We start from the raw sequence: 26,273 nt of genomic DNA, 5'->3' as shown, positions 1-26,273 counted from the left end.
TGGAATAGAGACTTTCTCAACTTCAAGAGTAGGAAAAGGATTCAGTGAAGGTGTTCTACTACATGTTTGGACAAATTCCTGAAATGCCCATAAACCATCATTAAGATAGACCTATAACTGTTTATCCTTTGGGGTAAGTAGCATGGAAACTATCTACTTTTGTGTCCTGCAACTTACTTGTGACCTGAATTAGCCATTGATATAAACAGGATATTTGGACTTGAAGGATCTTTGCTCTGACCCATTACAGGAATTCTTATGTTCTTATGCCCTTATGCATTAATGCTCTATATATGGCGCTCAAAATTCCACATGCAAATATGGGCACATTCCCAATTTAATTGATTAAAACAAGCCAATTAGCACTGATAATTGGGTGTTAGTAATCAATTATCGATCCTAATTGGCACTAATTAAAATTTGTACACACATCTTTAGGTGACGGGATCTACTTGTAAATTTTAAGCATTGATCGGGCAGATCAGGTTTCATCGGATCCTCAGGAGCTTAGTCAAGATCGGGAGGCGGGGCTGGTGGTTGGGAGGCGGGGATAGTGCTGGACAGACTTGTACGGTCTATGCCAGAGCCGGTGGTGGGCAGCGGGACTGGTGGTTGGGAGGCGGGGATAGTGCTGGACAGACTTGTACGGTCTGTGCCAGAGCCAGTGGTTGGGAGGCAGGGCTGGTGGTTGGGAGGTGAGGATAGTGCTGGGCACACTTATACGGTCTGTGCCAGAGCTGGTGGTTGGGAGGAGGGGCAGGTGGTTGGGAGGCGGGGATAGTGCTGGGCAGACTTATACGGTCTGTGCCCTGAAGAGCACAGGTACAAATCAAAGTAGGTATACACAATAAGCAGCAAATATGAGTTATCTTGTTGGGCAGACTGGATGGACCGTGCAGGTCTTTTTCTGCCGTCATCTACTATGTTACTATGTTATCTGGTGTAAATCCTCACACCAAATACTATTTTATAAATGGCACCCAACTTTATAGAATAGCACTTAGTGCTAATTTTTATTGGCACTCAAATTTTGGTGGAATTTATAGAATTGAATTCCATCGATTGATAGTCTCAATAAAAAAACCCCAAAAACTAGAATATATTGAATATGAACAGCTAGAATTGTCTCTCTGCCTTTTAAAATCTATGACATGAACCAAATTGATAAAAATACAAGGGGGCTGATATTCAGACTGCGGGGGTTAGACCGGCTAACTCCTGCAGTCTGTGCTAAGCCTGGATATTCAATGCTGGGCAATTTCTGGTGAACAACATTGAATACCCGGAATATTTTTGGCCAGTTTGACAGTAACTGGCTAAGCTAATATTCAGATTTGTCTGGTTATCCTCAAACTATGGCTGTTAAACCACTTTAAAAATCAGTGGATAGCCAGTTATATCAAGCGATATAACTGGCTAACTGCTAACTGGGGATATTCAGCAGGGGATAGACGGTTATCCCCTGCTGAATACTGGCGGGTAGATGTTTAAGTGCTCTTTAACCGGCCAGCAGCCAATCTCACAGGTTAAATAGCACTGAATATTGAAAAGAGGATACCTTGGAATGCTCACTTCTACTACACATTAGGTATTTATAGATATCCATTCTATTGCAGATAAAAATGGAGCAGTAAACCTTTATGAATGCCATTTTTATAAATTTCACATAAAGTTTTCAAAATACAAACATATTGGGTACCTATGTGTTAAACATTTCCTGATAAATCATACTGAGGTCCAGAAGAGCTGTTTGGCCCAAAATAAATTGTGCGTATTAGGCTTTTCTTAAATAAGTTGTTATAATGGTTCCCATGTGGTACTTTTGCTGTTGGTTCGAAAGTGATTTATTGAGTGTTTGAGTCAACTTCAAGCATGGTGATGAGCGAGCCAAATGAGTTTAAACATTTCCTGACAGACATAGAGGATGTGATTCTACAAGGAGCCACCTACAGTTAGGCAGTATTATATGTCTGAATTCTACTCATAGTTATATGTTTATATAAACATATGCATATTTCCTGAATCTTAGGCTCTATGGCTGCTGTGAGTGCTAACATCTAAACACATGCTAGCATTCTATAATGGTGTTTACTTTCACTTATGGAATAGGTTCCAACTAAGCACCCTATAGGTGCTCTTTTATAGAACTGCCTTCCAGAAGGGAAAAAAACTTTTAGTTCATCACACCCATTGCTAACTATTTGAAGTAATATGTTATCACCTTAATGGCCAGTCTGTAAGGCTCCTGTAGACATTTTGACTGGTGTGATGTCACATTGCTTTTTTCTTTAAACTGAATTCATACAGTTATACCTAGAACACTAATCCAACTCTCCAATTCTAAATCCTGTGTGTAGTTTTTCTTGCTGCAAAGCTGTTCATGAATGTTTTTATGACAATGGAAACCTTCGTATTTGAAACCTTCTTGTCTATACAATTTTCTATGAATTCACTACAGTGTAGTATACAAAGTCGTCCTCTCCTTAAATCTTAAGAACAAATAATGACCTGCAAATAGACCTCTATTGTGCCATTCTGAAAGAACAAGGTACCCCTTATGTTAACCAGCTTCCTGTTGAGAAGTTGTTCTACATTTCAAATAAAGGAAGCAGTCAACATTTTTGGAAAATGATGACTAACTGCAACAGCCTCACTGCTACAAGCTGTTTTTGTCAAGTAATTACTGCCACTTTCCCTGTGGTACACACTGGTATTTTTTTAACACACTTCTTCCATTTTAATAAACACAACATGCAACACCATTAGTAATTGCTTTTTATTCGTAGTCCTCATTTTCCAGATAGATCACATTAAACACAGCCATTAAACAACAGCGGTTGAGATAATCCATACAATTTATGCTTCTTTTTGTATTGTTTACCAATCATTTAATGCAGCTTTGAGCCATATTGGGTGATCAGGGACTGATAAATGTAAATTGCCAACCTGTGGACCAGTGGGGCCAGAACATCAAGATGGTCAAGTTTCATTCAATTGTGCTTCAAATAAAAAAAAATCTTGATAGCTAAAACTCCCATAAGAATTAGCATACTAAAAAATCCTACCTAACATGAAAGACTGTAATGAAAAACTAAGTGGTTGCAAATGACGCCAAAATCAGTTCTTACTTGTTCTTAAGACCTGCTATTTCAACAAAACATGAAAGCTAATTTTAATATAAAAATAATGTGTTAGGTTTCTAGTAACAACTTTTGGTTTTTGATCATATTCTAACTCAGGAAATATTTTAAGTAGGAGGCACTGCAAAAAAGGTTATGTTAACTCGATGTTCTGAAAGGTTGTGTATATATACATTTGGTGGGAAATTCTGTTAAATAGAATAAGGAGGATTAATGACTCAATTACAGATAGGAATCCTTCAAAAACAAAAATATATTTTTTCTGCCATTTTATTAGGAATATATTGTGTTAGCTTGACATCCTCTGTTAAATAATTTTCTGCCATTCCATGAGATATCTGCCTTTTAATTGAATTCACAAATTCACTGATATAACAAGAGACTTGGAGGCATATTTTCAAAGCATTTAGACTTACAAAGTTCCAGAGTAACCTATGGAACTTTGTAAGTCTAAGCACTTTGAAAATACACCTCTCTTAGGGGCCTTTTTACTACTAAAGGATGTTATGCAATTAGTATGTGGTTAATGTATGGAAACATGCTTCCACATGACCGCATTAATGAGTTTTGTGGTAGTCATCTTCTTTCCACGCATTAAATGTTAGTGAATTTTTCAGACTCTTTTTCTCAGGGGGTGTGTATGGGTGGGAAGTAGGCATGGAAGTGTTAGCAGTTAGTGTGCTATACTTACCATGTGCTAACTGGCTAATGAAGAGTTAAAGCAGGACCACCTACTGCCTCCTAAATAGGAGGCACTAAGTGTATACCAGTTAACCAGGAATGAAAAATACTGAGAAAACCCCTTCTGGATATGTGTGGGCATGCCATATGTTAAAATTTTGCATTATAGAACATTGAGCCCAAAACTTAACACAGTTTAGTAGAAAGGCATAATAAGCACTATTGAAATCATATCTTGTGTGCAATATTTTTCTACCTATGCAAATCAGCCCTGTCGAAAAATATTGCATAAAATTTGTAAATTTGGGCCTATGAAGCCAATTTGGCCAAAAATATATTTAACAAGCTTTGCATGATTTTGTATTGCAGCAGGGGTTCACTAACTGAATTACAATAAAAGTTTATACACACTGAACTATGCAGCAAATTTTACTGGAGGAGTGGCCTAGTGGTTAGGGTGGTGGACTTTGGTCCTGAGGATCTGAGTTCGATTCCTGGCACAGGCAGCTCCTTGTGACTCCATTAACCCTCCATTGCCCCATGTAAGCCACATTGAGCCTGCCATGAGTAGGAAAGCATGGGGTACAAATGTAACAAAAAAAAAAAATACTACTTGCCATCATACAAATTTTCTCACATGGCATCCACATACTAAATGCCAAAATATTGTGCATTATTGCAAAATAAGAGTACAGTACTGTGAGTGTCTAGCAGATGTCACATAGGACTAGATTCAATAAATCACACCGAAAAACCGGTGTGGAAAAAAATTGTGCATTGACAGCTATTCTATAAAGGTTATTCACACTTTATAGAAAGAAACTAATCCGCGCCTAACTTAATGTGCTTGAATTTACGCCTGATGAAACCAGGTGTAAATGCTGGTGCCTAACTTAGGCGATCAAGCGTATGCCATAAAAATGTGCGTAACTCATAGGAATGCCCCTGAAACACCCCCCCCAAACATGCTTTCTTGAAATTACATGCTATAGGAGTTGCACATATATTGTTATAGAATACAATGTGCATGTAACTCCCAATTAAGTCCAATTATTGACAATAATTGATTGTTGGCAACCAAATATTGGTGCTGATTGGCTCATTAATCAAGTTGCATGCACAAATCAGCTATGAGTGCCGATTAGTGCATGAAACCTTAATTGCCATATATAGAATCTGGGGGTTGCTGCATAACTGGGTATCCACATGGCCCAAACTTACCCATCATTGCTGGTGAAGCCTCCTTTCCCCTCGGTGCAGATGATGGTGATGTCATATGGGCCATGCCAACCAGGAGGGGCAGGGAAGGAGGAAGAAAGTGAGACACACTTGCATGCTGGGACCAGAATGCCTATTGATAGATCAATGCAGCACAAACTGAGTTACATGACCCCTCCTATTGGCTGGGGAGGAGGGCTGAATTTAAAAGGGCTGTGGGCATTGGCCTAATCCTCTTTTCCATCCCTTAGGGCTGGAATCATCATCCCACTCTCCAAAGCCCTTAATTAGCAAGCTAGCTAGGTATTGTGTGTTAGTTATTCAGCTCTACTAGTTCCTGTATTCACATTGATTTGGCATGTTATGTTTATTATTGTATACTATTATTTTATGTTGTCACTACTGGATTGTTCTCTTGTTCGTTAACGATAGGGGAGTTCCCCTGATTAAGCGGGGGGAGGGGCTGAGCAACCTTGAGCAAGCCAAATAATGTGGGAATAGAAAGTGGAGGAGTGGCCTAGTGGTTAGGGTGGTGGACTTTGGTCCTGAGGAACTGAGTTCCATTCCCGGCACAGGCAGCTCCTTGTGACTCTGGGCAAGTCACTTAACCCTCCATTGCCTGCCGCATTGAGCCTGCCATGAGTGGGAAAGCGCGGGGTACAAATGTAAATAAAATAAAGGATGGAAAGGGTAGAAGTGGTGATGGGGGAGAGGGGGATTGAAGGAGTAGGAAAACATAGGATGATAGTAAGGTGATGTATGACTGAACAGAATTGGTGGGGTAGGTGGCTGTGAGGAAACTGGGAAGAAGTGATTGGAAAATGGGGATGGGGAAGGTTTTTGGGTTGGAACACAAGGTTGTTTGGTGTTTTTTGGGCAGGAAGGAGGCACTTCAAGGGCAGATTCGGTTGGGTGCTAAGAATGTCATTTTGACCCGTTCTGCCCATCTCTTTGTGATGTTATAAGGGTCAAGTGTGGTTAATGGATAGTTGAAGTATTTGCAGTCAAGTTGGGTAGGAATGTATGTAGGGATGGAGTTAGAAGGGTTAGGGAGGAATACGATCGCAGCTGGGGTTGCAGGGAAAGAAGTGGGGTGATACAGTAAGAAGGGTTGGTAAACAAACTGAATAAGCCTGGCAGTGAAAGCTATATTTATTTATTTTTTTTTTTCGTATGCATTACTGCCACAAGGTTTGGTGCACGCGTTGGGTGACTGGAAAATTAGAAGTGTGGAAATAGGAGTAGTTAGTTTGATACCGCCTAGCTGTGAGGGGTGGGGTTGAGGGTTGAGTTAAACAAAAAGGTTAAAGTTGGGTATCTGGTAACAAGTTTATAATTGTGTGATTTAAATAAAAGTTGTGGCCAATGTTTTTGCCACTTAATTCAAGTTGTTGTTTGAAGTTTATTATGTAAAATTGTTTATGGTTGTGGTAAGAATGGTGAAAAGTGATGCGAGTGCCAATGTTAATGGTATGCAGTAGTTCTATTGCTTATTTTTGAGGCAGGTTGGAGAAGCAAAAGTAAGGTGCTAGGCTGGCAACTCAACGATACCATCTGTGAGGCCTAAAAAGGTTGGCAACCTTGCTTGAAAGGTCATCTGGAAAGCCCTGGCTACCTCATTACAAGAATGTTGTTTCTGCTGACACAGGGAAAACCAATTTGAAAGATGAATAGCATAATCTATAGGGAGACATCACTTTGCTCTGATACTTAGACAAGATTCCCTATTAAGAGAATTAACAATAAAGTTGTGGCCTTTTATTTTTCATTTGAAATATGTCTTGTCTTCATAGAATGGATCCATGAGGATGGTGCAATGGCAGTCATAGCTGCCTCAGGTATATGCATTATTCTAGTATTGAGCATGTGAAGTCCCAAGTACAGGTTTTTTGTGTAACATATTGGCATCAGAGAATGGGCTATGTTATTCTTAAAATTAAAAGAACCATTTAATGGTTGCAAATGTTTCTTTGCTTCTATAAAACGTTGACAAACATTCTACTTATTATAGCTGAAATAGCTTTATGAATACTTGAATAAGCATTTTGTGGTTTCTTACTCTTGATTTAACATATATTATTTAGCCAGCACATTTGTTGCTGACTTGTAAACGGCTTTTGTTGATCATCTAACATCAGCAGCAGCTTGTATTATATTTCTCTGAAGAACATGACAAATATCTTTAATAGAATGGAATTGTTAAAGAGAATGCAAAATTTTGTAAACTCAGCTTTAGAGCTATGAATCCAATACTAAGTTACTTCAGACAACTAAATAATTAATCACCGCTAAATATGGATAATGTTTTCAACAGATACTGCTAGTAAATCACTAGCGATAGACTTGAAGGCAATTTTTTTTTCCACTATCATAATTTTGCTCATGGTCAGATGACAAGGATTGTGATACTGGTTTCTCAGAATTAAAATAATTTTAACATGTATTGAAATCTGTTCCTAGAAAAAGCTTATTTTCTGTTTAGGATGTCCTCAATATATAAATGCACTTTACATATAGTATTTTGGTAAAAAATAATGGTATAATGGAATTTCAGCTATCAAAACAGTTCAACCTAGGACCCCCTGGCAAAAGTAACATTGTATTGCACAGAGACAACACATTTCTGTTACATAATTGTCCAGCATATGATGAGTAGTCTGGCAGGGTCTGTACAAGACCTCTTGACATGATATTAGATATTTTGTTCCATAGAAACTGAAAACATATATTTAAAGCGGGCATTTCTAAGAAATGGAGACAATTCTTTGGAGGACTGATTAGCCTAGCTTAGTGAATTGCAGGCACCCTAATGAGGACCTATTTGACATAATTTTTATAGTCAAAAGGTAGACTGTAATTTTGAGTGCAGCTGCATGAGATTAGAAATTGCAAACCTGAGTAAAAGTCAGAAAGCTTTTCATAAAATCATAAGGGCTTGTCAGCTTAATTTTCAGCTCAAATCAACTGTGTATTTTTTCCCACATAATGTATGACAGTGTAGCAGTCTGTCTTGGTGCATGGTCATAGAGTTACCTAAAAATATTTGAAAAGAAAAAGCTGCTTGAAGCATCTTTTCCTCAGTTTGTGCTTGTGTTAGTTTATTTTTGGCAATAATTAAAGTAAACAAATGCTTAAGTTCAGCTGGAGTCTTAGTCAGGTATGATAGCTTTAAAGATATTATAGGACCTGAGCTTTGCAGTCTACACACGTCCCCTTTTCAAAACATATGAATATTTAAAACTGCATATTACAGCTTTTTTGTTGTCTTTTTAGAAGGTATGATTATCTACTAAGACTCCAGTTTTCTCCAAGACCAGTATGACTTCTAGAAACTAATTTGTGATATTTGTTGTGCTGAGGGGGTGTGGTAAAAGGAAATGGGTCTCACTGGTCTATAACCTCTAAACGGACCTTAAACTTTAAACTGTGAAGCATGCTAAAAGCCAGTAAAACGGATTCCTTCACAAGCTGAAGTACTTTTTATCTACTTTATGAACTGAGAGTATAAATTTTGAAATATTAGCATCGGTTGGAATGCAACCATGAGTGTGATAACTGTGCATATTACCAGTTGCATCTGTGAGATAGTAAGAACCAGTTCCAAAGTAAATTTTTTTTGTTATTAAACATGGGATGCAATGGGAGCTTCTACGAGGTCTTGCACATAACCATGATTGATGCCCATTCAGTTGGTTCTATCAGCTTACTCAAGCACATTTTGAACAGATTATGTACTGTAGTAGTTTGTGAATCATACATTAAACAAGAGACTCTGCTCTGAGGCACTGCTTCCCGACACTCCACAGGGAAAGAGAAGCAGGGGGGGGGGGGGGGGGGGGGGGGGGGGAAACTCATAGAGTTTGACATCTACTGAGGCAACACTTGCCATTTACAATATAAGCCCAAATATTTTTTGCAACACAACTATATATTAATTTAATAAAATACACAATATAGCTCTTATACACTCAACAATTTGGCTCATATGCATGGAATCTGCAATAAATCAATAAAAATATGCCATTTTGATGTAAACACATTATATCTTACATTTGCACATTTAAATGGTGATATGAATTGTGTTGATGTTTAGGACATTTTCATTTTCCTGAGCTATTTTAGTGTCCACAAAGGAATAAAAAATTGTTAATAATGTTACATTTGGAATATATTACCCTTAAATGGCAATCCTTTTCTAGACCTGCATTCTAGTTCAGGTTTAAAAAGCATTGAATACATATTTATTTTTGTTGGACACTAAAATGCTAAATAGGCATTAAGAACTTTCTTTTCATATATAAAGTGAATTAGCTTATGTATGTGAAGGACAAAATGGAATATAGCATCTTACAATTAACTTTTTTATATGACATGAAGTGTTACTAAGTGACCTATGTTTTATTGATAAATGATCTGGAATGTTTCTTTTTTTGTGTGTGGCAATTATACAGAAATGTTTACCACTAATGAGTGCTGATGTTTGGTGTAACTAGGACTACTGCAAGATCATGAAGGACTTTCAGTAGAAGCCTGTGATGACCATTGGAAATCCACCACAGAAATTATTCAACCCTGCTTTTCATCGGGTTTTACAAGTAAACAAGTAAGTCAGCATCAACTACAGAGGACAGTCTTATGCACTCATAGGTACCTTCCACTTAACCTTCAATTGGATTGTCAAAATTTCACCTTCTTTAAAGTACTTGACAACAATCCTAATGTAATTTTGGTCAAAATAAAACCATTGTTATCTGTGAAAAAAAGAACAGCAGTGAAATGAATATATTGTGGGCACTTCAGATGTTCACTAAAAGCCTTAAAGCAGCATTGGTCTTCCTTTATCCCTGCAAAATTGTTCTAATCAGGGAACATAATTTGTTTAATGAACACAAGAGGCAGCAGATGCTAGCCTATCTTTCTTTCTTTTTCCCCTTTTACTTTCTCACAGCCACAGGGTCACTCCCTCTGCAGTCTTGTAAAAGTTTGTCAATTTCTCTGACAACTTCCTCTGCATCCACTGATTCTCGGCCTAAATCTCGGTTCGAGTGATCTAACTGCTCAAGAACAGAATCCATCTCACTTGAGTCTCGGCTCACTCGGGAATGGCCATCTGCAAACATCCGGGCCTTCTGATCTGATGCAGTATATTGAGGGTCTTTTGACTGTTTACTGGGTGATAGGTACTGACTGTCAGTTGATAAGTACTGGTTGCTTGTTTCGGCCAATCTGCCTGCTTTTATTTCACAAACATCCAAAGGTCCTTTTGTTGAGGTGCAAGGCTCAATGCACGTCTTGGTTGGGCTGTTTGATGCTGAGGGAATCTCTTGAAGAAGAGGGCTCAGGGCACGCTTGGCTTTTAAATAAGGTTTAACATTGGCAATAAGAATTGTGTGCTCTCGTTTGTCTTTTCCGAATGTACAAAATGTCTTTTTTTCCAGTGGGATTCACAGTTTCATATGTTTCAGTCTCGACATTTGCTTCAACTGTGGGTACAAACAGATTTGTGCGATAATCTGGATTTTCTGCCTGGTTGGCTGTTGGGAACTGTGGCATCCAACACCTGTCAGAATGACCGAGCACTTTGCATTCATCTGTGCAATTAACACACTCTTCTTGTTCTGTAAAACACATAGACAACAATTGTAATCACTAAGTTTTTCATTAGATTTATACAAAAGATATGATCAGATCTCCATGGGACTTCCTTGCCCTCTTATCTCTTTTAATGAAGAACATAAACAAGCAATAACTAATGCATTTCAGAAGGATTGCATAAAGCAGATGCTTAAGACAATGTTTTTCATTAACTCTATTTTTGGGATATTAAAGCATTAGCACAGCCCACAGGAACAAGCAAAGGGACCAAGAGAGAAAAACCCTCAAAAGACTTCTTTTCATCTCTGAACTAATTGCAGCTCAAATTTCTTCATCTTTGTTCTGTATGATTCAGCCTAGAAAACTGAACAAGTACATAAGGAACTAAAAAATATTATTTTAGGGTACATTTTTTGTACCAAGTAACTAGGACGGTACTATGATATCAACATGGTTCAAAATTCAGGAAATACAAACACTTTATAAAAGCAGAAAGCTGATTTTATATTTTCATCAGCTCTTCGTCTTATTTTTGTACTTGTCAGGCTAGATAACAGTCATAAATTAAACAGTCTACATAACAAAAGACCTTGTTTTTGCTCAGTATATACAAATTAAATTCCATTCAAGGCATGTGAAAAACTGCATGCAAATTAATTGTTTAAATTAGTTTTGTGCATAATAGTCACATTTTTAGTTTTCTTTCTAGATTGAAAGGTGTGAAAACAGATGTGGAGGCACTTTTGAGATAGGATGTGGAGAGGGGAATTCACAAGTCCAGCTGAGGACAAGTGTATTTCTCATTCTATTTAAGAAGAGGCTTTGCAAAACTTAAGTCACCTTGTAAAATTGGAGCTGGGCTGCAGTCTTCCAAGGTCACTGCTTGAACGCTCGGCAATCATTTTGAAGTGGCACTGGGAGCACCGAAGAGGCCAATATTCCACCAGAACATGACGATAAGGTACAGAGGGGAGGGGGTGTGAATGGAGTCATGTGGGTGGAGGAAGGGAGCTGTAAAAAAAAAAAGGTGGTTGGAGGGAGGCTGGAAAAAAACATTGGAGAGAGGACATATATGGGGGAGAGGGAATCTGGCTTTCTTGGGGAGTGTCAAGGTGATGCTGTGGTGCAGGGGTGTGGTGGGGCGGGAGTGTGACAGGGGGTGGGGCAGGGGTGCGACGGGGTGGCTGAATTATATTTTGTGTCCTCTTTTTCGTCATGGCAAACAGGGAAACTATGTAGTGATTCTTTTTAGTCACATAGGGGCCCTTTTACAAAGGCGTGCTGAAAAATGGCCTGCGGTACTGTGGACGTGTGTTTTGGGTGCACACAGAATAATTTTTCAGCGCACCAGTAAAAAAGGCCTTTTTTTTATTTTTGCCGAAAATGGATATGTGGCAATATGAAAATTGCCGCACGTTCATTTTGGGTCTGAGTCCTTACCACCAGCCATTGACCTAGCAGTCAAGACTCATACAGTAACCGGGCGGTAATGGTCTATGTGCATCAAATGCCACTTTGTGCGCGCCCAATACACGCGTCAGAAAATAAAAATTATTTTTCAGATGCATGTATCAAATGTGTGCCAAAAATGAAATTACCGCAAGAGCCATGTAGTAACTCCATTTTGGCGCACATTGGGTGCATGTAGACGTTTACATGGCTTAGTAAAAGGGCCCCTTAGCACCTATATAGCTCCCAGCTCCTTTCCAACTCCAGTTTTTTTCTGCTCACTTTTGAAATGGTCAGTTAGTGCCAATATCCAGGTAAACTGCCCAGTTATATGCCTCTGAATATCAGTGGCTGGGCAGCTGAGAGTGATTTAAGTAGGAAAAACCTCTCTTATCTGCTTATTTAATTGCTTTGAATATTGACTAGTTTGCTTTCACTTTTGGGGGAAAATTCAAGGTTATTTCCTTTACCCATAAACTGGAATACTTAAATTCAGATTCACACTCCTAGCAAACCAGGAATATCATGTACTAACCCAGGGTATTTCCCACAGAGGGCAGCCCATGAGCATGAAAATTTGCTACAGATACAAATAAGGTCCATTCCAAACTTTTGCATGGCATTTTGAAACAAGAAAGATGGCACAAACGATAAAACTGTCTGCAAAGTGTTTTTTGCATACCACTTTTCAAAAAATTCATAATTAATGAGCTACTTTGCAAGGCCCTGCATTACATCATATCATTAAATTTGAATGTAAATAATATTCCATGCACAGTAAGCTACGTGTAAAGTTTTACTATTTACAAATGCTAAAACCTCATTTTCCAAACTTCATGTTTTCAAACAAAGCCCTATTTTTTTAGGTAAAGGGGGTTTTGCTTGAAATAAAGTGCAAGTTATTGTAACTTTGGAATTTCAAGGTGTTTTTCATGAGCTATTGACAGAAATATCCCTGTATAACATATTACCTGTTATACTATCGTGTTTCCATTTTGATAATTGATTTTGGCTGTTGGGACCTGTGGCATCTAACACCTGTCAGAATGGTGGGAAGAAGGGGTAGATTTATGGAAAAATCAATCTACCTTTTTATAACAGGTATTACTTTAGAACCAACAATGCTGATCCACATTTTGACTGTTTGTGTTTGAAAAACAAAAACTCTGAAGTAAAATTCTGAGCCACCATCTTTCAAAGACTCTCACTATAGAATATTCATCCAATTTGTGTACAATAAAGTTTTGAAAAAAAATCCAAACAAGATAAAACTGTATAGTGAGGCAGTTATGGTGATTCAGAATTTCAAATCACTTAAATCACATTTTTGATATTTTGAAAACAAACAATACATACAAAAGGTGAGTTAGTTAGCTTTTAATTTTATCCCTATTATAGGAAGGTTGACTGATTTTTCTTGGAAGTCACCCTCCCCACTGAGTGTACGTATGTATGGAAAGAACTGTTATTTATATTAGATTATACCAAGCTGAGGCAAAAGGGGGCCTGGGCTGGGGTTGACATATGTTTTTCATGTGCGTCGAAGCCCCCTTTTACCACAGCGGGTAAAAGGGAAGTCTCTCTTTCATGCAGGAAATGACCATGCGGCAAGTAAAGCACTTGCCACGCAGCCATTTTTTTTGGGGAACCCTTATCACCACCCATTGAAATAGTGGTAATGGCTCCCACACGGCACTGCCCGATTACCGCCAGGTACACTCGGATATGACGGCACGCTAGGGGAGGGAAGTACAGCCGGGATGTTGCGGTAGCCCGGCAGTACTTCCTGTTTAGTGAGCGGTAAGCCCGCGTTGGGCTTACAGCCACTTAGTAAAAGGGGCCCATAGAATATTATTCCTGATAACATTTTATGTGCCTGAAAACTATTGTAGCCAGGGAGAAAACTTTAGACCGTACGATCTTTGAGAGATTCACAAAGCCTGTGTGATAATTGTTGAGGGTACACCCAGGATTTAAAAAAAAACAACCACCACAACAACAACTTTACTGCATGGTAAATGTAGTAACAGATAGCTTGGATGCACATACTGCTTCTACAGGGCATGTGGTGACATTTACAGTAGTAGTAGATTTAGTAAATTGTGCCCCCCAATATAATAACCCCTGCTCCATTAAAACAACAAGGACGCAGGGGCTCCAAAATAACATCTACTCCTACAAAAAGAAAGGACAGGGTCAGTGACTCCAACATAACAAAAAACAATAGGGTTTTAATGGCCTTAAAATAACTGTCCTCTATCTACCCCTGCTTTCCTCTATCCTGTCTTTTTCCATCTCACCCCCAAACTCTCCTCTCTTGACCCTTCACCTTACCACTCATGCCCCTCTCTCTTCCTTACATGCTCCCATACTTTCCTCTCTTTGATCTCTCACAGCCCTCTCTTTGCCCCTTCTGATTCCCCTCCTTTCTGCTCCTACATCCTTATCCCCTCTATACTACCAAATCCCCCTTTCTCTGCCAATTACATTCCTTCTTCCCTTTCTAGCCCACCCTTGCCTCTGCCCATACCACCATTCTCCAGTGTCAGTCTGTATCTTCTAAATGATCACCCTAACAGGCTAACCTTCAGGTCAAAAATTTAAACAAATCCGTTTCTTAGTACCTGTCTCCTACTTCCTGTGGCTGGGTAGCCCTTTGAGTTCAGAATTGACAGATGTAGGCTTGGGACAGTAGGGAACTCCAGAAATTAAGTAGTCTGCATGCTGCATCTGCAAGTGGCACTGAGCAAAAACTCTGATACACAAGGCAGCATGGGGCTGGTGGGTAAGCAAGTTTGAAACAGCTCTTTTTCTATGCGTCTCTTGCATTTTCATTGGGTGTCTTTTTTCCTATTCCCAATGTGCCCTTTCCTAGTACTGGCTGAGTTGAAGAAATAAGGTGTTGACGTCGGTAAAAGATAAGTGGACAATAGTGCACAATTTGAGTAAAATATAAAGGCGATTAGGTCCTGTCTGGCCTGGGGCTTTAGTGAATTTCTCGAAAGCTCTGACTGCACACCACTGGCTTTCTTTTCAAGAGGCAGTGAGTGCACCTGCAGTGCCTGACTTGGTGATAGCATGTGGTAAGTTATTATACACTAACTGCAAGGTGCAGTTACCATTTGAATTAGTGCAAGCTAACCCCTGGATTCTATATAGCATGACCAAAATTACACGTGCCAATCAGGTTGTATTCTGGATCGGCACATGCAATTTAATTATTTAACAAGCTAATCAGCGTCAATAATTGCCACTTAAAAAATTATTGACACTAATTGGCATGAATTAGAATTTACACGTATTCTGTAAAGAGGTGCACATAAATTCTAATGTGTGCTGCCAAAAGGGGGAGTGGCCATGAGCGTGGAATGGACAGGTCATGGGCATTCCGAAAGTTTACATGTAGGGTTATAGAATACACCTGGCTCTGCTCCTAACTTAGGCATCAGTATTTACTCCAAATTTTATTTGGCGTAAATGGACGCACCTAGAGTTAGGTGTGGGCATGGCTGCAAAGCATATTCCATAAACCTGCTAGGCATATTCTAGAAGTCACGCCTAAATCTAGTTTATTGAATATGCCTAGGTAGAAGTTTTTTTGGTGCTGATTTTTCAGGCACCATATATAGAATCTTGCCCTAACTGAATAGCTTGAGTGTTCAGTTACTGTGACCAGGCACTAATGGTTACTACATGCTATTTTACCACACTTTTATTAAAAAAAAAAAAGACCCATAGATATTCTAACTAAGAAATGGAGAAAATGTCATGTACTAACAATGCTTGCATATATCAAGAAAATGTGAATTATTGTTCATAAGATACAATTTATGGTACTTATAAAGGCAATCACTGTTTTTCACATCAAAAGCAATTTAGATAATACTGATGAAGTCAACTTTCTTCATTAGTAATGAAACATAGACCATGCTCATAAATTGTTTTGTCTGCTATCCTTTCCATGTCCTCTCTTGATCCTTTAAATAAAGCAAAAGGGCAGACGGTCTGCAAACTCCAAGACGGAAAAGCAACAAAGCAGATCATTATGAAAAAATGTAATTTATTAATAGATATTAAAAATTATATACAGCACAGCCCGACACAGGCGGATAATGGAAAAAAAAGGGCGTCCCTGACGAGCATTTGGCCGACTTTACTTGGTCCCTTTTTTTTCACAACCAAGCCTCGAAAAGGTGCCTGAACTGACCAGATGACCACCTAAGGGAATCAGGGATTACCTCCCCTTACTCCCCAGTGGTCACCAACCCCATCCCACCCCAAAAAAAAATTAAAATACATTTTTTGCCAGCCGCTATGCCAGCTTCAAATGTCATACCCAGCTCCATCACAGCAGTATGAAGGTCCCTGAAACAGTTTTTAGTGGGTGCAGTGCACTTCAGGCAGGCGGACCCAGGCCCATCCTCCCCACCTATTACACTTGTGGTGGTAAATGTGAGCCCTCCAAAACCTACCCGAAACCCACTGTACCCACATGTAGGTGCCCCCCTTCATCCTAAGGGCTATGGTAGTGGTGTACAGTTGTGGGGCGTGGGTTTGGGGGGGGGCTCAGCATCAAAGGTAAGGGAGCTATGCACCTGGGAGCAATTTGTGAAGTCCAATGCAGTGCCCCCTAGGGTGCCCTGGCATGTAAGGGGGACCAGTGCACTATGAATGCTGGCTCCTCCCATGACCAAATTCCTTGGATTTGGTTGTTTTTGAAATGGGCGTCCTCGGTTTCCATTATTGGCGAAAACCGAGGTCGCCCATCTCTAAGGTCGACCATCTCAACATTTAGGTCAACCATTTCTAAGGTCGACCTAAATGTTGAGATTTGTGCGTCCCAGACCGTATTATCGAAACAAAAGATGGATGCCCATCTTGTTTTGATAATACGGGATGCCCCGCCCATTCACGGGGACATCCTCAGAGATGGGCGTCCTTAGAGATGGCCGTCCCCATTCGATTATGCCCCTCCGCGGCTCTCATTTTCTAAAGAGAAAAATGTCTCAAAAATGGCACAAAGCAGGAGATGGACATTTTCCCCGCCAAAACAGCTAAATTGTGATTTTTGAAAAGGTAGAATTGAGACATTTTTTTTACTGAGTGCATCCAAGCAGCAAGGAGGCATGCTGGAGGCATGTTTTGGGCAGGACTTGAGCGGGCTTACAATCTGGATGTTTTTCTGAGATAATGGAAGAGAAAAAAAGGTCCATAAGTACATAAGTAATGCCACACTGGGAAAAGACCAAGGGTCCATCGATCCCAGCATCCTGTCCACGACAGCGGCCAATCCAGGTCAAGGGCACCTGGCAAGCTTCCCAAATGTACAAACATTCTATACATGTTATTCCTGGAATTGTGGATTTTTCCCAAGTCCATTTAGTAGTGGTTTATGGACTTGTCCTTTAGGAAACCGTCTAACCCCTTTTTAAACTCTGCCAAGCTAACCACCTTCACCATGTTCTCCGGCAACGAATTCCAGAGTTTAATTACGTGTTGGGTGAAGAAATATTTTCTCCGATTTGTTTTAAATTTACTACACTGTAGTTTCATCGCATGCCCCCTAGTCCTAGTATTTTTGGAAAGCGTGAACAGACGCTTCACATCCACCTGTTCTGCTCCACTCATTATTTTATATATCTCTATCATGTTTCCCCTCAGCTGTCTCTTCTCCAAGCTTTTATCTAGACTTGTTTCCATCACAACTAAGTCAGAAAAAGGTGTCCTAATTGAACACTGAAGGGATGAAGATATGACCTCCCCCCCCTTTAATCCTTCAGTGGTCACTTACCTTCCCCCCCCCAAAGATGTAACAGTAACAGTAGATGGCAGCTCCAGATATTATGGCCATTCCTAAGAAAGCAGCAAGCAAGTGAATGGAGTAGCCTAGTGGTCATTGCAGTGACAGTGAACAACCGGACCCAGATCCAATGACCCCGATTCAATTCCCTCGTTACCTCTTTCATTTCAGTACAAATATGTGAGCCCTCCTGAAACATAGAAATACCTCCTTTACCTAAATATATATATAAGTGACCTGCAAGCCTGAGGGCTATTGTAGTGGTAAACCTTTAGGTACTGTAGGTTTTCTGTGTTCCTGGAGGACTCACTATATAATATGAAGGAATTTAGGTGAGATTTGTACCTGGCTCCCTTTATGTAACATTCAGTGCACTGACCATTAGACTGCCCTCTGCACTGCTGGGATGTCTGTGAAGCCAAGTTCACTAGGAATGCTGCCAGACAGGTGACCCTATGGCTTTTTTTCTACATTTTTCCTGGGACTTTTTTTTTTATCCCAGAAATGGTAGTTACAGATGGACATAATCAGCCTGAAGATGTCTAGCTCAAAGCCATAATCAAAACAGAAATTTAGATGTTTTTTTTCTGGTTTGATTATGGCTATTTGCTAGATGTTGGATTGAGATGTTCTCAGCAAAACATCTCAAGTTGGACATGGACATCATATTGACAATTTCCTCTATGTGTCTTTATAAAATAGGTCTCAAGTAGATATCTACTTGGTTTCCTGACTTTGATGACCTGCTATAAAAGTATCCACTTAAATGTTTTCCTTTCAGTGTGCAATACAATTATCCAGAGATGACACACTGATGACTACAGAGAGAAGGATATAGAAAGAATGATGTGGGACTTGGAAAGACTGAAGAAGCTAGGGATATGTGATATCCCTGCTTTCAAAATAATTTAAAGCTGTCAATTAGTAAACAAAACAATGACAGTAAACATATCCTTGGATTACTTTTGTGGCTAGTGTTTGACCTCTTTATATGTCCATGGCACTTATTAAAATATAATTTTTATGCACTCAGTTACTGCACAGCAAAAATTATTCTATTATTTTGTCTTCAGCACCAATGTATTTTTAAAGTGAAGCTCAGTGGGATACAGGGGAAGACAAGAGGTGAATGAAAAAGCTTTTGGTAATTCTTACCAGAACCAACCTAAGTAAATACCATCTTATGGAAGAAAGAATCACTTTCCATTACAAGGTTTTGGCCACAAAAAGAATATGTGATGGTAATAACTTCAGAAGTTAAAGGTAATTATGTTGAGAGATGCTACATGGCTATAACGCTGTTAGACTGTGAAATTATACATTAATTACACTACTGATCACATTTTCAATATACAGACAGCTTCTACAATAGGACTCAATTCAATTTAATATTTTAAATAAATATATACACCTGTTAGAACCAGCGGATCAATTTATTTGATGAAGAAAGTAAACATATTTAAACATACAAGGGTACATTTTTCATGGGTGGGATAAGAAACTATAGGGGAAATTTTATAAAGCATTTTTCTGCCTATAACGTACTCTTTATGCATAGAAAATGGTTCTTATAACATTGTGTGCATCCACGCTTACAAAATTGTGTGTACGTATAGGTGCACCATGCATAGGCAACCCCAGGGACCTAGTTTGGGTAGAGCAGGAGTGGAGCTGTGATGTATTTACATACTTTAAGAAAATGTGTGTATACACATACTGTATATGAGGAAATATCTTAGCCGTACATATGTGAGCATATATTTTTGCTAACTGACCAGAGTTAGTATCAGGCCAAAAAGCCTTCTAATTGGCCTAATACTATCCAGACAGTGAAGGGAAGAAAGGAAGGCAGTGCCCCAAATTTAGCCAGATAGAATACATTTCAACTACTATCTGGATAAGCTATATGTTTAGTTCTGGTAAACTAAATTTATAGTGGAAGCAGTGGTCACTGCATTCCATGTATATACAGCAATATTGACTATGGGATCCTTTTACTAAGCTGCAGTAAGCACTAATGCGTGCTTACCGCAGATTAAAATGCTTTACTGTGGGGCCTTTATAGCATAGCGCTTAAATGTAGGGGTCATGCGTAAATTTAGGTGCGCCCATTTGCACCAATGAAAATGTTGTGCAAATAACCCCGCCTAAATTTATGCATGGAATCCGATTTGTGTATAATTGCGCATGTAACTGGATTCCACACCCACACTCTGCCCGAAACACCCATGACCCTTCCATTTCTGTGCCCCTTTTTTGGGATGTGCCTAAACTTTAGGCGCAGAACACGCACCTAAATTTACGTACAGACATGTTAACTGTTTTAAATTAGCACTAATTGTTTAAGACACCAATTATTGGCACTAATTGGGTCCTTATTTAATTAATTTGTGCATACAAATTGGATCTGTCCCAAATTTGTAAGTTTTGCCGGCATGTATAAGATTAAGGGGCATATATGTACAGGGCTGAATATGTATATCAATTTAAACACTGGTGAAAAAGTTTTAAATAATATGATGCTGTCACTGATAAAAATTGGTCTGCTTGTGTTTAAATACCTGCTTAGGTTTTGTGGGTTGAGAAGTGAGCGTGCACTGTCAAATTAGAGGTTGTACAGCAAATGAGTAAACTAAGCTATTGAACTTACGTGTCCTACTGACAATTCATCCCATAAGGATGATACAATTTATTTATTGAATTTAAGACATTTGATAGACTGCAACATAAATGACTCCTTTATAAAACAGGGAAAAGGAAGCTAGAGATATAGTAGCAATATGTGGACCAAGCCTGAAAATTCTGATTGAATGATGGGCACCTGGCTAAGACTCACTGAGGATAAGAAAGAAACAGGGGAGATTCTTTTTTTGTCAGAATTCACTTGTTTGGCTTTAGTTTCCTTAATCCGGGATTGAAAACTGCAGCTGTGTTATATAATCCATATTTGAGGACTCATCTTTGACTGACAGCTCACCTTGAACATTGAGAATGGTGTAGTGGTAAAGGGCAGTCTTTTCCATCTTCTTCAGACCAAGGTATCAAAGGCTTCATGTATATATAGGAAAACACTCAGTGGGAAGGAAAACCAAATGTACAACCTCTTTAAGCTCTTTTTACAGACCACAGATAAAGGAGTCTGAGCTCAAACATAACAGTGACTAACTGGATTTGTTGATAAGTTATATGGTTTCTTGAAAAGTTATGAAAGTAATATTTGAAGAAGATAAAAACAACAAACCTGGTAGATGAGATTGCAAGCATTCAATTGCAGAAGCTGTAGTAGACTAATGTGATAATCACTGAAAATTTGAAGAGGGGATCCCTGGTTCAGTGTACAATAGCATGGTGGGGGGGGGGGGGAGCAAGATGCATGGCCCTTAGAAGCCAGTCTTGTTGGGGGTGTTGCAGAGTAGCTGGGAGGTCAAAAACGGTCTTAAACCCTATACATCCATTCAAGTCCCTGCTGCATCTCCATCAAGTCTCTGTCAAAGAGGATAGGAATACACTGGGTCTTGAACACATGCATAGGATCAAAGGCCTCACGCTTGCTTTTATTTTTAGTTCCAAGATGAAATTTGGAGAGTAGGGTCAGAAAACGAGGCATGGCAGCATTTATAGCACCACCAGAGCTTAAAAAAGGAGTTATGCTGGATGAAGGAAGGGAGAAGGGGAGCTGCTGGATGGAAGGAGGGAGGGGAAAAAAGAAAAATGTTGGATGGATGGGAGGAAATAAGAGAGAAAAAGGCATGCTGGCACCACGGGGGACAAGGTTGGCTAGTTGGTAAGAAGGTAAATGCAAGGAGGATTTAAACAGAGCTGCAGAGGTGGTGAAAGGTGGTGGAGTATTCAGAGATAGGGTGGCGATAAGAGACAGGAGAAAAGGACTGGTGTGGGGGAGGGAATGACTGAGAGATGAGTTCAGGCTGATAAGGGGATGAGAGTCAAAGTAGAGATGATTGCTTGGGAAATATGCAGATACCAAGCAGATCAAACAGCTTTTCTGATCTGTGAACCATGTGGGCACTCATGGCAAGAAGAATAGATTAGTGAAACACTGGGCCCAGTGTACCACCAGCTAAGCCCTCCTACTGTCAAACTGGGATTGGACACTTTGGGGAAAGTAGCAGGCTGAAGGTGATGTGTGTTGTGGGCCCTCAAATGTAAATGTTCAAGATGGTAGAGTCTCACAGTATGCAAAATACTTGGTTCTGAATTGACTGGAATTTCCTACCACCTCCTACCTGGCCAATAGTAACTATGCTCTTCTCTTCTTACCTCCTAAAATAATGGAGCAGTATTTCACTAACCAAGTACTAATACAATGCTCAAACTTTGGAAAATATAGGCTCCCCTCAATAATTTATTCCACTATGGTGGCAATGACAGCTGAGTGTATTGGCCAACATTCAATCAATCTTAGATCTCATGGAGAATTGCAAACATCCTTTCATATAAAATTAAACAGGGAGAAAATTAAATTTCTCATTATTTCTAGTCTTAACACCTTCCACAATCGAACCAGTTTTACCATCAATCAGACAAACTATCCATTGTAACATAATTTGAATATTATTGTGATCATCATCGACCTATTCCTATCATGTGAATAGGTCGATGATGTTCCCAAGAATATTCAAATTTAATTCCGTAGTAACCAAAACCTTTAGAACTTTATGGAAGCTGAAAAGAATCAGATCTTTCTTCCCGTTTTCTACTTTTTGTTCCCTTGTACAAACACTAGTCATTTTCCAATTGGATTACTGCAACTCAGTCTATTTAGGGAATAAGGAATCCCTCATCAAAAAACTTCAAACTACCCTAAATACTGCTGTTAGACTCATATGCAAAGCTTCAAAATTCGATAAGGCATCCTCACTACTATCTAAATTACATTGGCTACCAATCAAAGCCAGAATCATCATTAAAATATGCATTTTCATTTACAAAATTATCTATGGCATGATGAAGCTGATAGATTTACTTACCTTCAATAAATCTATTAGATCAAGAAACTATCTCATACTAAATTTTCCTAGCTATAAAAACATCAGATATAAATCCATATTGAACTGAGATTTCTCACATACAGGTTAAAAATGGTGGAACACCATCCCTAGAGAGATAAAAAGGATTATCAACTATCTAATGTTTTGCAAATTTCTCAAGGCATTCCTTTTAAACTAAACAGCAAATGTTATGATATAAATCTCACTGTTTATGTTTTCTTCATACTTGTAAAAATGTATTGTATGTATTTCTAGTCTTAATTATTGTAAACCACATAGAACTGAATAATTAACATTAGGATTATGTGGGACATAAGCACCAATAAATACATCAAATTTCATGGTGGAAGCTGCTAATGCTGTGGGACTGTACTCTATAAGAAGTCATAGTATTTACCTCCTTTTGTAATCTGGTACATATGTTCCTCGATTTCCACACTGGCAGTGCTGGATTATGACTCTTTAAAACTGAGCAGGAATTGGAGTAGCAGTAATGATTGAATATCAGAGTCACAGGGGCAAGAAGTGGGATTGATATATTGGGGTAGAGAGACTGAGTACAGGGGTGGAAGACTGGTAATCTCAGCATGGTGAGTGTGCAAGAATGAAAGTTATAACAAAATAAACCATAGGGAAGGAATCAAAAAGGTTGCCTCATTTATTGATATGGAAGCCCTCACAGTTAAGCTGTGAGGGTGTTAACATTGGCTGAAGCCAGGCAGCCAGAAGAAGAAAGGAAAGGGGGGGGGAGTTGCAGGAGGGAGTTAGTTTGGAAGTAGTTAGTGTTTAGGTTAGCAACAGGAAAGGGAGAAAGGGGATTGGGTAGGAATTAAGGGATAGGATTGGCTGGAAGGGAAGTGCTAGGATAGGGAAGATTTGGGCGCTCAGAATTAGTTTTTAGTTAGGTAGGAGAGGGTTAGGGTTAATAGGAGGGAGTGAAAGAGAAGTTGGGGGGGGGGGGTTAAAAGTGAAAAAACGAAAAGAATTCTTATGTCTAATCAGTGGAGCACTGGCTAGAGCACTGTGCTTGTAATTAGAAGGTTGCTGGTTCGATTCCCCTTTAAAGATTACCTGAGGTGGGGGAGGCTGGTGCTTGGTAGTGGCGTCGTAGAAAACATTGCGACGGCACTTCCGGTTTCGCGGAGGTGAGGAGTACGGAGGGGAATTTGGGTTGGTTTTTGGTTGCTGGGCGGACAAACGGGGTTTTTGAAGTGTGTGTTACGTTGGGAGGGGGTGGGTGAGTTAAAGTGTGTTGGGAAGGCACTTCCGGTTTGCGAGGTGTTGGGGGTGTTTATTTGAAGCGGAGCAAAGAAGTAATTTGGGAGTTGGCGGTTTTATTTGGTGTGTGGGGCTGTGCAAGTGGGGGGTGACGTATGTGTATGGAAAGGGGGGTGGGGTGAGCGTTTTGTGGGTAATTTTGGGAGTTTGAAGGGGAGGGATTGGATGGCTATGTTTGGATTGTGGTGATTTTACAGTGGGGAAAGAAAGTGTGAACAGTGAGTTGGGTAGGGGAGGAGGAGGGGTAGAGTTTTTATTGGGGGCCACCCACATGGTGAAGGTGTATGTCACATGGCAAAAGCAGGAAGCTAAGCAGGTGCAACCCTGGTCAGGAACTGGATGGGCAAATTAGGGGACCTAAATCAGCAGTGTAACCTTTTAAAAGGAGAGATTAAGGGACTCAAAATTGAAGGGGTGTTTGCTTGGGAGCTGGGAGAGTGAGTGATTGTGGGTAATTGATTATATTAAATAAATATATATATATATATATATATAAATAATAAATAAATCAAATACTGTTTAATGGGGCCAAAGAAGATTGTGAAAAGTGGGGGTAAAGTGAGTGGAAAAAAGAAACATGGAATGAATGTGTCTGGAGGGGGGAGTGCAAAAGGGGGTATGGGGAATATAGGGAGAGATGCTGATGTGGCAGAAGGGGTGAGTGGTGGACAAGGTGTGGAAATGGGGTGTTAGGTGGGATTGAATATTGAGCAGGAGAGGGGTAGCAGGATGGAATGTGGGACGGCAACCAGTGCGATGGCAGGTGGTATGCGGACCCGTGGTGATGTTCCTTTGCAGGATGCTGCGGCGGAGGATCCGTTGGAGGGGCCTTCTTCTGGGAGAGCAATGGGTGAGTTGGAGGAATTGTGTGTATCTGGATATAGAAGGGGCGGGGGGGGAGGGGTAGTTAGGAAAAAGGGGTGACGGGAAAAGGTTTGAGAAAGAAGCTGCGGAATAAAAAATTTTTGCGGAATTTGTGTCATGTGGTAAGACGGTTGGATAGTGAAAAAAGGCAGAGGAGGGGTGGAACAGGTGATCCTATGCAGGTATGGGAATCCTCAGACTCCTGGGATTCATCAGGGTCTTCTTCATCTTCTTCGGATGAAGTAGAGGTGGAAAGGGGGAATGTTGTAAGTGGGATGCGGGAGAATCAAATGGCAGGTATATTTATGGGTTCGAGGATGGGTCATACATTATGTAATATTGCCCCTCTGGATTGTTATATAACGTTAAAATGGAAGCAGAGAATTTTAAAAGGAAAATATATAGATTTATTTGCCTTGTTAGTGCGTGATAGGGATGTTAATGGGGGGAAGGATGGGGGTAAGGAAGAAGGAAAGAAGAAAAGAGGGAGGGTACCAAAGACAATCTTGAATTGGTTGTTAAGTTTTCATGTTTTTGCGAGTGTGTTGGGAAGTCAGAAACCTGCTCTTTATCCGGGTTTATGGAATTACTGTGATTTAATTTTGAGAGCTTATAAAATGTATGGAGGTTGGGCTTGGGTAAATTATGATGAGCAGTTTAGGCGGAGTTTGGCGAAGGACAAATCTGAGAATTGGGGTGTGAGAGATGTGGATTTGTGGATTGCTAATTTTACTCCTTCGGTTAATCCTCCCTTTCGTTCGGGAGCCTCTGCTGGATTTCCCGGGTATGGTAGTGGCTCAGTTGGAAATACCGGGGGAATGGGCGTTGGTCGAACAGGGAGTTTTGGAATGGCAGGAGGAGGAAGTGTGGGGACAAGCGGATTGGGGGGAAAAGGGAGTAGCCCCGGTAATGCTTGTTTCCAATTTAATGCGGGACGATGTAATAGGCCTGCCTGCAGATTCAGACACTGTTGCAGTGTCTGTCAGGGATTCCACCCTGTGTTTAAATGTCCAAGAGGGGGATTGGGAGGTCGGGGAAGGTCGGGGAGGGGAGGAGCTATGGGCGGCCCAGGTGTGGGCTGGCAAGGCCCCTTCTCCTATTAAGGTAGCGGCGTTACAAAATTGGTTGGGTCTGTATCCGTGTGGTGATGATGCATATTTGCTGTGGGTAGGTTTTTCAGAAGGTTTCCCGATCCCGTTTGAGGGACCGGTGTTGGATCATAAGTGTAAGAATTCAGTA

General features: G+C 40.0%; 1 protein-coding gene across 1 annotated transcript in view; it reads right to left on the bottom strand.

Moving 5' to 3' along the window:
* Positions 1-9,002: 9,002 nt before the first annotated feature.
* The window catches only part of PCDH17 (protocadherin 17), a 330,821-nt gene continuing 313,550 nt past the window's right edge, over positions 9,003-26,273 (bottom strand). The window contains 2 exon segments of the mRNA XM_030200558.1: positions 9,003-10,471; positions 10,473-10,657. Coding sequence (XP_030056418.1) covers positions 9,974-10,471; positions 10,473-10,657 — 683 coding nt within the window. The 3' untranslated portion in view covers positions 9,003-9,973.

Source organism: Microcaecilia unicolor, chromosome 4 (genome assembly GCF_901765095.1).
Source record: "Microcaecilia unicolor chromosome 4, aMicUni1.1, whole genome shotgun sequence".
NCBI classification, from domain to species: Eukaryota; Metazoa; Chordata; class Amphibia; order Gymnophiona; family Siphonopidae; genus Microcaecilia; species Microcaecilia unicolor.
Note: the sequence above shows the minus strand (reverse complement) of the source record. Positions and strands in the feature narration are given on the sequence as shown.